Source organism: Pyrgilauda ruficollis, unplaced genomic scaffold (assembly GCF_017590135.1).
Source record: "Pyrgilauda ruficollis isolate IOZ18807 unplaced genomic scaffold, ASM1759013v1 scaffold100, whole genome shotgun sequence".
NCBI lineage: Eukaryota > Metazoa > Chordata > Aves > Passeriformes > Passeridae > Pyrgilauda > Pyrgilauda ruficollis.
Window position 1 is genome coordinate 544,743 of NW_024508102.1, and position 13,659 is coordinate 558,401.

Genomic DNA, 13,659 nt, shown 5'->3' on the forward strand with positions numbered 1-13,659 from the left:
GGCACTCGGAGCATCCTCCCTGCACAAGGGCTCCTTGTGCCCCTGGCTGCCGCCGTGCCAGCCGCCCGGGGCTGGGCAGCAGGAGAATGCCGGGGATGTTTGACCCCGGCCAGCGCCCGCGGGGCCCCGGGCTCCTCTGAGCCCCCCGAGTGCCCAGGGCTCCCCCAGGGCTGGCAGCTCCGCTCAGCGCTTGTCCAAAATCCCGGACAAATGATTTCAGCTTCCTCTGCTGCTGCTGCCTTTGGAGAACATCCCGCTGGAGATGGGGCAGAGGATCCAGGAGAGCGTGGGTGATGGGGTCCCACCACAGCAGGAACGAGGAGTTCCCTCCCTTGTGTGCAGCCTCCTGCAAAGGGAGGACAAAGGGCTGCTTTCAGTCCCGGGACAGCACAAAGAGTTTCCCCATTTCCCTGGGACCAGGAGAGCTCAGCCCAGCCAGGAGCAGCCCCAGGGGCAGAGCTGTGCCAGGGCTGCTGGCAGGCTGCAGCATTGGCAATTAGCCCTGGCTGGGGGCTGCTGAGCCCAGAGCCCCCCACTCCTGCTCCTCTCCCTCCTCCTGCACGGGGTTTGTCTCCAAATTTGGGGAGTTTCCTTCCAGGAGGAAAGACAGAGCTGTGGCTGAGAGCCAGAGCACTGACCAGCTGCTGCAGGGAAACCAGTGCCAGAGCCCAGCCCCAGCCAGGAGGGTGGGAAGGATGCTCAGCCCCAGGCAGGAGGGTGGGAAGGATGCTCAGCCCCAGCCTGGGGTGGGAAGGATGCTCAGCCCCAGCTCTGGGGTGGGAAGGATGCTCAGCCCCTGCCAGGAGGGTGGGAAGGATGCTCAGCCCCAGGCAGGGGGTGGGAAGGATGCTCAGCCCCAGCCAGGAGGGCTAGCACATGCTGGTTATTCACCAAGTGGCACCTGGGCCCCTGGAAAATCCAATTTAATTCCTCACTGCCTGGTCCTGGCAAAACAAAGAAAACATTAATTAGTTTTGGTGATTTTGCAAAGGTTAGTGGTGAGTTTAACGTGAATTTTCAAGTTTCTCTGGTGGCTGCAGGACCTCCCACGTCAGCCACTGCATGGCAGGAATGCAGCTCAGAGGCAGCAGAACAAACCTGATTTCAGCAGCCTGGGAAGGTCTCCCTGTCACTGCCTGGGTCAGCATCACAACCTGCAATTAAAATCTCCCAGTGGGGCAGGACGTGCGGGATCATTCCATCCAACCCACACAAGAGGGGAAAACACGACTTCAAATAACCTTTGGAAAGCCCTGAAAATGCCAGAGAAACAAGCCCAGGCTGGAGGGAGAGCAGCACACTTGCAGAGATGGCCGGAACTGTCCTGGGGGGAATTTGTGCACAGCTCAGAGGAGCTGATGGCTCCAGGGGCTCCAGGGACATTTTAAATGTGCTGGTTCTGGTCAAAAGCAGAAGCCTGGGACTTCTGGGAGGTTTTTCTTTTCTCCTTTCTTCAGGACATTGTGCAGTGAAGTCGTTTTTAACCTGACATTAACCACCAAGTGCTTCAGGACATTTCTGTCTGGCCTGGCTCTCCGGGGCAGAACTGGAGCTATTGTGCTAAAATCCATTAGAAAAGAACTTTATGTTTTATCCAGTGAGAAAAGGAGCGCCCTGTGGGAGGCAGAGGGGAGAGCAGAGGGGTGGGAAGGCTGCAAATATCCCGAATTAGAGCGATGGCAGCGGAGCCTGCCCCAGCCCTGCGCCTCTCCCACACTCCCATCTAGCGGCAGCCTCGGCTCGGGAGCGCTCCCCGCCCCTCCTCATCCTCACCTTCACCCTCATCCTCATCCTCACTCGGCCCATGTGCACCCCAGTTTATACAAGAGACGTCCAGCGATGGCCACGTTCACTGAAATTACTTTATTGCTAAAATATTTTGACGTTTTGTAGAGGTAAGCGACCTGCCAGCGCGGTGCCGCTGCTGCTCCTCAAACAGGAGCTGCAGAGGTGCCTCAAGACAAGCAGCAGAACCCTGCTGGTGCTGGCCAGGGGCAGATGTTGGCACATCATCCAGATGTTGGCACATCATCCAGATGTTGGCACCACTCCTGTTTGGGCTGCGTTTAGAGACGGGGCTCTCTGTGATCCAGCAGCTGCACCAGGAACAGAGTTGCAGAAAATGCCGCGTACAGAAACGGCTGCCCCTGGTTCCCGGCGACTCCACGGCGGGTGCAGAACATCTCTCCTCCTTCATTTCCAGCTGAAGCAGCAGGACAGGGCCTGTGCCGGGCTCTCCCCGCTGTGGAGAAGCTTTCTGCTCTCACCCACGCCGAGGGCAGCAGGAGCCCCCAGCCCTGGGCCCAGAGCTGCACACACGGGAGGAGGATGGAGCACCCAGGGCCTCTTCAGAGCCTGCTCCTTGAAACTGTGAACAGCAGGGACTGAAGAATGCAGGGAACAAACCCAAAAGGAACCAGAACACCCCTTCAGCTGAGCAGGGACCAGCAGCCAAACCCGGGTTAGAAACTGAGGATCATCCTCCAGGGCAGAGCTGGGATGAACGCAGACCCGTGAGAGCAGAGTCGCTGCAGGGGAAATGTCTGCAGCAAAAGGCAAAGAGGGAACACCAGAGCGCCTGCTGCCCTTTGGGAGGGGCACCTTAAACACAGCTCACACTGTGGGGTGGGGGCACCTCAGCAAAGCCCCTGAGCCACCAGGGTGGGAGAGGAACTCCCAGAACATGGAGCAAACCCAACGGCTGGAAACGGTAACAAAAACACAGAAACAAAAATGAAAATGTACTAAAATTTAATCATTCATAAAAGCTGTAATTTAATCTGTGACAGTAAAACACAAGAAGCAATATTAGAGTTGGTTTAGTATATTATATATTTTTGCTTTTAAAGCCATAGAAATCAGTTATCCCAGTTTTTTTCCTATAAAAGACCCATTTTTCCAAAGCATTATGCACAAACATTTTTAATTAGAATACAATGGCAGAATGAAAATAATGATATTCCGTAACTTTTAAATATAAAATGAAGTCAATGACTCAAAAAGTTATTTGTTGCAGTGAGTTCAAAGGGAAATTTTGGATAATATATATCTATAGTTATAGATATAAAATATAACAGTGGAACATTTTTAGTGCTTGATGGGGAGAAATTATGACAAAATGGTCAATATGAATTTTAATTATAGTAGCAATCTCTAACATTTGAAATGCATCCATGCTCCTTGGGATAATCATATGCTAGAGTCAATTATATTTATTCTCACATCTGTTAATTGCTATTGCAAAGGAGGAGGAATATTGGCTTAAATTTCCAAGAGATATACACAGAGCAACTGCTTTTTCCAAGGACTGTGTGCAAACCATTTTTAAGATCTAAATTCTTCCCGCAGAATATAAAAAACAGGAGAAGTTTCTTCCGATATGTTACTCATTTCCATAAGGTTCTGAAGTTGGGAATGCTGGCACTTTCCATTTAGGCAACAGTTCTTCATTCCTGCAATCTGGAGAAAGTAAAACAAACCACAGATGAAGATGCTGGAGGGACCAGTGACCTCCATGGCCTGAAAGCCCTCAGGCAGCAGGAGGGCTCCTCCTTCCCAGACCTCAGGGCTGTTTCTAGGCACAGAAAGCAGGAGGCTGTGGGTGTGTGACTCTCCAAAAGCTGTGTTTGAGCAGTGCCAGCCAAGTGCAGCCTGCTGCCAGTGCCCACAAGAGCAGGGGTGCAGCAGCAGAGCCCACGGCCCCGGCTCGTCTGCAGCGCAGGGCAGGGGAGCTGCTCTGCCGGGGCAGCACAGACACAGCCCGGCCTCTGCTGCCTCCCAGCAACCCCTGAGCTGACCACGGCAGGTGGCAGAGCTGGGCCAGCTCCCAGTGCCCCTCTCTGCCCCAAAAGGGGACATTTCTGTCCCAAACCCGGAGCTGCAGAGCTGCTGTTTCCTTCCAGGAGCAGCACAGAACAGCCGGGAGCACACAGAGCCCCCTGCCAAGACACACAGGAAGAGTATTTATAGCTGTGCCCAGTCTTGCTGGGCTTTTTTGGTTGGGTTTGGTTTTGGGTTGGCTTTTTTGGGTGGGCAGCCTTTTATTTGTGTGCCAGTGATCCCCATGTCCCACCCACAGCAGTGTGTAGCTGTCCCCAAAGGTCCCAGCACGGGGCCAGCAGCAGCATTTACCAGAGGATGGAAAGGAAGCACAGGGAGCCCTGGTGGCTCAGAGCTGCTGCCACAGGCAGAGGAGCTCCCAGAGGAGGCACAGGAAAGCTCCTGCTCGGTCCCACTCCAGCAGCAGCACAGGGAAGGGCTGTGCCAGGAGCTGCTCTGCTCACCTGGCCCAGGTGGGATTCAGGCCCCTCTTACCTGGCTCAGAGCTGCTGCATGATGGGAGTCTAAAGCAGCAGACATGATTTCTTTTTAGGCTTCTTCTTTTCCACTGGTGTTTTTCTATTTATCTGTCTGACCAGGTCATAAAAGATCTGCAAATGAAAAGCACAAGCTGAGAAATCCAAGTGATAAAACACAAGCTGTCAGAACTGAGGCAGGCTGGGGAGCTGACAAGTCTCTCCTGCTGGCTGCAGTTATGTAAATTCAATTAAACTGCTTGAATTTATTAAATGTTTCTCAAGCAGCTGCTTATGGAAGAGGAAACCCAAAGCTCCCATCAGTGTGCAGAACACAAGGGAGCTGGAAACTCAAGTTTATCACCACCAAAGCCTTCAGGAGAGCAGGGCAGTGAAACGGCAACAGCCTCCTTGCTTTGGAAAAGTGGGAGAAAACTCAGGATTAACAACTCAGGATGTTTTTTAAGACAGGCACAATACCCTGAAGGATCACTGTCTGCAGAGCCTGCCCCCCTGCAGGGAGGGGACAGCCCTGTCCCCTGGCTGTCCCTGCCCTGAGCTCCCATTGCCAGGGGAGCAGCCCAGGGCCCTCCTGCAGCTGCACAGCCTTTGGGAGGGCTGCTGCTGCTGCTGGGAGTTGTTTTCCCAGCGAGGCTCAACCCATTTATAGCAAAATGAGCTTTGCAAAAATGCTTGGAGCTGGGTCACAGCATTGAGGAGAAATATTTCAACCTTCAGAGGGCTCCACCCTCGTCCTTGTTTATTTTTTCCCCTTCCTGGAGTGGCTGACAGCTCACAAATTCTTGTTGATCCCAAAGAAATTCAGAAGACAAAGAAACAGTTTATAACACACTGTAACAACTGAAATTTGAGATTTTCCTTTCTCATGAGTTAGATTATTTAGGTGCTAGGACTGACTGTGAGTACAGACATCTGCAACAAGGTTTCAGGAATGCCACCATCCCTAAAAAGAGTCAGTGTGGAGGAAGAGCATCTCAGAGGTCACCAGAAGGTCATCTGATTCATTCTCGATTAAAAGCTTATTATCTGAAAGGTTTGATTCACATTCAGCAAATGCATGTAGGAATTTATCATTCTTTACTTAGATGTTAACAAATTTAGAAACTCCAAAAGGAGTGAGAAAGCAAGAATAAACCCCAAAAGAATGCAAATACTTCCCAGCCCAGGAGCCAGCAGGACAAACTGCCAGTGCACTGAGCTCCTTCATTCACAGCTTCTCTCTTTGATTTCCTCAGCTTTTGTACTTTTCACAACTAGGAAATATCAGCTGGCAGGAAACCAGAACACGAGGACCACAAGGAAACCAGAAGCTCATCCTCCAGATAAGCACATTCTTCCCTCTGCTGTGACCTCCCTGGAGCTGCAGCCCCAGCAGGGAAAGGCAGGATTCCCACGGGAGGGATGAGGGGTGCCACAGCAGGCTGTGCCCCCCGGACCCCCTTCCCAGGGGTGAGGCCTGAGGAGGGGCAGCGTGCACCCCCAAAGTGTGAAGAGCACCCAGCCCGGGGGTGGCACACTCGCTGGGCACCTGCTGATGGCTGAGCTGCTCCCTGCTCCACCTGCACACAAACCCCTGCTGGCTCAGCCCTGTGCTCCTGAGCCCTGCAGCCAGGCTAATCCCAGCCCAGAGCTGCACTTCAGGGGCCTGGGGCTCCCCTCCCCTGCAGCCCACCCTGCTGGCTGCCAGAGCAGCCTGGGCCCAGGCCAAGACCCTGCTGCTCCTGCTTATCACACAGCCCTGAACGCCCCCACTTATCTGCTGGCAGCAGCCCAGCTCTGCTGCACGGGGTCACCTCAGCTTTTGTGCCTGGAAACTTGGCCTCTGGCACGGGCAGATAACTCCCAGCACAGAATAAAAACTTGGTGCCTGATGTGGAGCAGAGCTCCCTCAGCCAGCCCACGGCCCCTGGCAGCAGGAGGAGCAGCCCAGAGCAAAGGGGGTCCCAGTTAAACTCAGGGAACTGCTCAGGTCTGGGCCTGGGCATGGCTTTAGCAAGCTGGGGGCTGTGATGAGGCATCTGCAGCCAGAAATGCAAATATTCCAAAACCAACAGCCGACCCCACACAGGACAAGGAGCACAACGGGGCATCACCCACGTCTGGCATGGCAGCAGCTATCGTGACAAAACATTCTCTCAGATAAATTTATCTCAGCTAAAAGTCACCCAGCTCAGGGCCCTCTGCTGCTCACGGCCCTGGGAGAGGCTGTGGAAACACCAGCCTGGGAAGTGGCCCTGCCTCTGCAGAGAAAAGGGAGCACAGCCCTGAGGCACACGCTGCAGGCAGCCCTTCCCAGGCTGGGAACCCAGGGCAGCCTGCAGCTGCCCAGCTCACACAGCCAGGCTGCTTCAAAGCCACCTTCCTGCTGGGAGCACACAGCACAGGAGCTGCTTACCTCATTTACGTTGATTTTCGACTTTGCAGACGATTCTAGAAAGGCACAGTTACACCACTGTCGTGCTAAGTTCTGCCCCTGCTCTTTGCCCACGACTCGTTCTTCCTCCAGGTCACATTTATTGCCAACCAGAATCATGGGAACCTGCAGAGCAGCAAGCAGGAGGAGAGATCCATCAGCAAGGTCATGTTCAGGGAGCTCTGTCTGCTGTGGCTCTCAGATTGGGGAGGGGAAATGCAGGGGGGGAAATGCAGGGGGGAAATGCAGGGGGGGAAATGCAGGATGAACTATGAACCCAGTAAAAATCAGGAGACAATGATGAAGTGGCTCTGCCCCTCTCCAGTGTCTGGCACGGCTGTGGCCCTCAAGGTGTCCCCAACAGGAACAGAGGAGGTGTCCCAGGCCAGCCTGGATGGGGCTGGAGCTCCTGGGGCACTGGGAGCTGTCCCTGCCCACAGATGAGCTTTAAGAACCCTTCCAACCCAAACCTCTCTGGGATTCTGTAACACCTTAAAGAAGGGAACAAACCCCAGAAATGTCTCCTAGCAGCCCAAGTGGGTGCCAGGAGCTGCCGGGGCTGCCCCAGCTGTGTGCCCTGCAGAGCCCAGGCTGGCACAGCTGGCCTGGGGCTCTGTCCCCTGCTGGGACACGCTGAGGCAGGGCAGCAGCAGGGAGTGCCACAGCCCAGCCCCATTTCCTGCTCCCCCACACCGAGGGGAAGCAGAAAAACCCTAAAGAGCTGCTGACAGGGTGTGCACCCGCTCCACTTCCTCAAACATTTCGTTCTTTGAGCAGAAACCGAGTCCTGTCCAGCTGGAAAATAAATCACTGCCCGATTCATTTGGTAATTTACAACACACTGAGTGTTTCTAATCTGCTTCAGTGTTAATATTTGTGGTCTCTTCCTGACACAGCTACACTCAAGATTAATTTTTCTCTTTAAAACTCCCAGCCATACCCATAAGAGAATGATCATATTTTTATTTTTGAGACATAAATTTTCCTTATTACATGAGGAACCTGAAGTCACAGCACAGATGAAGCAAATGCAAAAAAAGCTCATCTGAAAGCAGATCTACAGGCTCTGTCAGCTCAGATTGTAAATATCCTGTTCTTTAGAGTTTTCTAGACAGTTAAGAGAAATTTTCTCATACTGAAACATGAAAATGTGTTATGAACGTGTTCAGCAAAAAACTGAAGTGTATGAAGATGTGAAATAATAGGGCAAAAAGTGATACTGAGATGAGTAAGCAGTACAGGTTTGAAAGACCTGAAACTGTGTAAGATTATTGCAGAGGGTATTAATGGTTCATCCAAAAATGGAGTTTGGATAGTCAAGCAACTACCTTTGATCATTTACTGTTAGGTGTAGGAGATTGGAATTTAAACTCTTCCAGGTACAGACAATGTAATGATTGATGTACTGGGACTTTAGACACGTTCTGCTACGAAAGACAGAAAGGAGCACATTTCCTAGCTCAGCAAAACGCAGCTTAAACGTTCAGAAGGTTCTCAAGCTTGGCTTCAACAGGTAACAACAAAGCAAAGAAAGGCATTTGAACCATGCACTCAGCTGCTGAAGCCAAAGGGAAGCAGCAGTGTCTGCTGAGGGATGCAGCTGCCCAACTCAGGGCACAGATTGCTGTCCTTGCTTTAAAAAGAGCTCCAAACAACCAAAACAACCCAAGACTCTGTCAGGCCCTTGATTAGTTCATGCCACTGTGTGACAGATTTTGCCACAGCTTTGAACTTCCCCTTCCCACATCTGGGGCAGTCTCCAGTGCCAGACAGCTGCAGAGCTACCAAGAACATCCTTACCATTATTCCTCCCTAACTCTGAGGGAAATAAAGCACAGAGAAAGAAGAAAATGCAAATCCTGGAAAGGAGTTTAAAGGAGAAAAAGTTAAGTAATGTTGCTTTCAGTCAACTCCCAGCATTTCAGAGGACTGTGGCTTCCAGGACACGGGGAAATCTGGTTTTGTGATGTCCCCTAGCAGGTGCTGTGCCTCAAACAACACCACTGAAAACTACAAGGCTCTGAAAACTCACTCAGCACTACCCAAGGATATCCTCTGAAAGAAGCTTTGTGTGTAAACATACTGCAGTGGTTCTGAGAGCAAAGCTTCTTAACCATTTGCAGGAATAAAGCCAAAGGTGTTCTACTCACATCTTCAGTGTCCTTAACCCGTAGGATCTGTTCCCGCAGGTCCTGGAGGTCGTTAAACGTGGACTGTGCTGTTATAGAATATACTAGTGCAAACCCCTGCCCATTCTTCATGTACAGATCCCTCATGGCTGTGAATTGCTCCTGCAAGCAAATATTTTTTAGAGTAATTAGCCGGAGAATGCAGCTAATGAACAGTTCCAAAGGAATACTTCTATTGTACTGGAGACAAGAATGCAGTGCCACGCAGATGGATTTACATATTTACCCCTCACAGAAACCCACTGAAGCATGGAAATTGAATAAAAGCGTTAACACTCTCTTTCCCTTTGGTGTTTTTTTTCCCCTTAATAAAGGGCCTCTTGGAAAAATGGGGAAAAGATGAAGAGCAGCAATAAATCCAGACTGAAATGCCAGAGCAGGGTGGACAATGCCAGCTCAGAGCTGCCTCTGCCCCAGCAGGGCCAGGACTTTTACCAGACCCACACAGCAGCAGCTCCTGCTCCTGCTGGTGAGGATTCCAGGGCTTTCTCAATAAAACCAACTTCCAGGGAGCACCAGCTGCCTGGGACGTGCTGCCAGCCCCCCCAGGGTTTGTTTGTTTGGGGCCAGGGCCGTGCCAGCTGCAGGTGACACTGGGAGGGACAGCAGGAGGCTCCCCCAGCAGCAGGGCAGTGCCAGGAGGTGCCAGGGCCAGGTCTGCTGAGGAGAGCTGCCCACACAGCTGGTGGCACCTGCTGGGTGGCACTGCCAGGCTGTGTCCTTGCGTGCTGGCCACTTGCAAAGGCCATGGTTCAAACCCTTAAAAATCCTCCCAGAGCAGAATGCTGACATGGGGGTGGCACGGGGGGCACCCAGCTCTGGGACAGAGCTCCCCAGGCACCCCCCTCACTGGAGAGGTGATTTAACAAAACCCTTCATTTAGTGACTGCAGCCGACCTCCTGCCTTTGCTGGGGCAGGATTACTGCTCTCAACGAAGGAACTGCTCAGCAATTAGACAAAGAAATGCCACTTACTGTCCCTGCTGTGTCGAGGATCTCCAGCATACACTGTTGACAGTCTACTTCCACTTGCTGGGGAAAAAGGGGAACAGAAGCTCAGACTGAACTGTCTGCAGTGGGACAGGCAAGAGGAAGCTCAGCTCCTGCTGCCCCCTGCCACAAAGGGCTCTCAGCAAAGCAGCACCTGCCCTGCCCAGGGCTCAGCAGCACTGCTCCCACAGGATTAATGATGCCCCAAGCCAGGCATTTGGGTCAGCTCACATGCTCCAGGACTCCCTTCATTAGCAAGGCTTAAACGAGCAGCTCACTGTAAACATCTCAACTTAAGTGAGATTGTAAATATCTCGACTTAATCCACTCTTACAAATCAAAGCACCTTAAAACTTTAATTTTTCTTTGCTGCCCGAAGATAAGGGACTAAGGAAGAGAAGAAAATGCAAAATATTTCAGGACCCTCCCAGTGAGACTTTGCAAATCTTCCACTCTCTGAGAAATGTCTTGGATCTAACAAGGGTAATTCCAGGAAAGTCAAGTAAATTTAACAGCAGAGCTCAGACCACAGTTTAATTTAATTATCACAGGCACAAATGTCACAAGTTTTTAGTGTATGTTTTGGTGCCTTTAATGCTGCTGACATTTCTGCTAATCCGTGAAACAATGGCTCACTTGACATCCATCCAGGGAAGAAAGCAGCTCTGTGCTGGGATTATGTAACAGCCCAGGGAAGGACTTCTGCTCAGCAGCTCCAGCCCTGCACCCCGAACAGCCCCAGCAATTCTGTACCCTCTGGGAGACTTGAAAGAAATAAAAACCACGGTGCTTTACCTTTCTGTATGAATCTTCTATTGTTGGGTCATATTTTTCAACAAAAATTCCCTGAACGAACTGTACAGTCTGGGGAGGAAGGGAAGAAAAAAATCCTAAGTGAGCTGAACACAACCAGAAACATTCCCCAAGAAGCATTTCAGGAAAAGTAACAACAGCAAATCTGCTCAGTAGTGAGGACCAGAGAAAAAGACATCAAATTTCAATTTTGAAAATAAAATGTGTGTTTTTTCTGTTGAAATCACGTTATTCAAGCATGCTTTCAGAACTTTTTTGCACATCAGCTTGTCTCAGAAAAGAGGATGCTCCCAAAAATGCCTTTAGTCCAGTGCCTGTGACTGCAGAAGGATAAAAACCACCAAGTACAGAGGCCTGGGACTTCAGCAGAAGCACAGGCACTGTGGAAAATGCACATTTCAGTGCAATTCAGCAGAGAGCTGCAGCCCCAGAGCAGAGCAGCAGTGCAGCCTGCACGGGGGCTGCAGGAGGAGCCCTCAGCCCGTGCTCACTCACTCCCAGCCCATCTGCTCCACTCCTGCCTGGTCACTGAGCTGGGAGCATCCCTGAGAGCCCAGCCCTGTGCCTCCTGCCAGGACACAGCCTGCCTGCTCCTGCTCTGGCAGCAAAGCTCCTTTCTCCTTTTCACCCCCAAGCACCTGCAGTAAAGCAGCACAGCAGTGTCCAAAGGGTCCTTGATATTTGTTATTTGTAAACCAAGGTGGTGTTCGTTTGTGGAACTGAGAGCTGAGAACCAGCACTCAATTCTGTCCCTTGGAAATCAACAAACACACCAAATATCTTTTGCCAACCGAACCTTTCGTAAGTTTTATACACAAATTCTGCAAATTTGTGAGGGAAGTCTGAGAAGCCGCAACTATCTTGTTTCAGAATGGTTCTAGATCACTTAATAAATGCATTTTACACTCTAATGAACGAAGTCTCTGCTTCTCCAGTGTTTTCTTGCCACACTGAGCAGCTGTCCCAGTGTAACAGCAAAACCCTCCCAGCCAGCCCCGGGAAGGTGGATCACAGCACTAACCCCAGCAGCCGGAGCTGCAGGGCACAGCCTGGGCTCAGGATGGCTCCTGGGCATTTCTGCAGGGCCAGGCTGGCACAGCAGCTCCCAGAGAAGGCAGCTCTGTGCCAGGGGCTCCCACGTGAGCCCTGTCACATCTGTCCCCTCTGGGAAGCAGCCCTGAGTGTGGCAACCTGACTGACATGTGACACTCTTCATCTCTGGTGGGCTTTACCTGCATCTGTCATAGGTGAAAAGAAAGGCCAAGGGAGAAGCTGCAAATCTGGGGCTGCTTTTGGGTTCTGTGCACATCCAAGACTTTCAGAAGTTTCTCTCTGTTTGGGTGGTGCAGCCCAGCTTTAGTTTCCAGTTCTCTGTAAGGCTTTGCACCACTGGGCACCTTTGTAAACTGTGTCACCCACTGCCACTCCAGGAGAGTTTTAGCCTCAGAAATGGATAAAACTGCTGTACAGGAAACAAAAGTGGCTAAACAACCACGGCTTTGCAGCTGTGAAGGTTTTCTGCTGCTCCATGGCTGTTACCAGAAGCACAGCAGCAGTGTGCTGGCACAGAAGGGTTAAAACAAGGAGGATCTGCAGGGGAACAGCCCCACGTTGTCATCTGCACCCGAGAGCAGGCAGAGCTGGAAATGAACACCGGGCTCTTTGTTGCACAGGTCAGTTTGTGCAGTTGGAAGAATGACATTTAAAGTGACCCCCATATTGTTTTAAATCCCACCTTGTAACCTCTCCTTGCTCATGCTTGTAAATAAGTACACAGACTCTGTGAAAGCTAAATGTTATCCACTCCTAGCTGCTAATTGGCAATTACTGCGTGCTGCTATAAACATAATGGATCATTGCTGCATGTGAATGACCAAACATGCTGACTTAGCACCCAGCCTGTCAAAAAGAATTTAACTTTTGTTTACCAGACTATGTGAGTATTTGCATTTCAGCTCAGGGATGGTGCTCACTCAGACTTCACACTGCTGGCACAGAAGGGTTAAAACAAGGAGGATCTGCAGGGGAACAGCCCCACGTTGTCATCTGCACCCGAGAGCAGGCAGAGCTGGAAATGAACACCGGGCTCTTTGTTGCACAGGTCAGTTTGTGCAGTTGGAAGAATACATTTAAAGTGATCCCCATATTGTTTTAAATCCCACCTTGTAACCTCTCCTTGCTCATGCTTGTAAATAAGTACACAGACTCTGTGAAAGCTAAATGTTATCCACTCCTAGCTGCTAATTGGCAATTACTGCGTGCTGCTATAAACATAATGGATCATTGCTGCATGTGAATGACCAAACATGCTGACTTAGCACCCAGCCTGTCAAAAAGAATTTAACTTTTGTTTACCAGACTATGTGAGTATTTGCATTTCAGCTGTTCAAAAGGTCAGGGATGGATGAAGTCACTCAGACTTCACATCACAGAGAAGGAAATTCAGGTATGTCAGATGCTGAGTAATTTTTATTTGCAGCATACTACTAAGTGCCCCATTTCACCTAGTGAGTCTTTCAGTGTTATGTAAGAAAATTAAGATAATTAGGGAAGTGCTGGTGGAGAAAGTAATACAGATTGCTTACATTGCTGTGGAAGAACAGAGCTTGTAAAAAAACTACACCTTGTAAACACCTTGTAGTGATTAGGATGGGATTGCTGGAAGAGTGCATCAAATTTGATATACAACTGAATAATCTCTCCTCCTGCTCACTGGGATTCTGCAGGTGATTTACCAGGATTACTACCTGGTTGTACCAGCAGAATAAACAATGAGGCAGGACAGGAAAGGCTGCTCAGCCATTATCATGCCTGTGACAAGGAACACTGCAGTTCCTTGTTGTAGATAACTCACACTTGACCAGTTCTTTGCCTCTCTGCTGGAGAGAGCTGCTTGACTGCTGAGTGATAAATGGGTGACACAAGTCTCTCTCACAGG

General features: G+C 50.7%; 1 protein-coding gene across 2 annotated transcripts in view; it reads right to left on the reverse strand.

Moving 5' to 3' along the window:
- Positions 1 to 2,734: 2,734 nt before the first annotated feature.
- Positions 2,735 to 13,659, reverse strand: part of RAP1A (RAP1A, member of RAS oncogene family) — a 29,014-nt gene continuing 18,089 nt past the window's right edge. For both annotated transcript variants that reach the window (XM_041466754.1, XM_041466762.1), the window contains 6 exons: positions 10,704 to 10,772; positions 9,894 to 9,950; positions 8,880 to 9,020; positions 6,712 to 6,855; positions 4,315 to 4,430; positions 2,735 to 3,459 (listed from right to left, as the gene is read on the reverse strand). In XM_041466754.1, the coding sequence (XP_041322688.1) occupies positions 4,344 to 4,430; positions 6,712 to 6,855; positions 8,880 to 9,020; positions 9,894 to 9,950; positions 10,704 to 10,772 (498 nt within the window). In that variant the 3' untranslated portion in view covers positions 2,735 to 3,459; positions 4,315 to 4,343. The remainder of the gene's footprint in view (positions 3,460 to 4,314; positions 4,431 to 6,711; positions 6,856 to 8,879; positions 9,021 to 9,893; positions 9,951 to 10,703; positions 10,773 to 13,659) is intronic.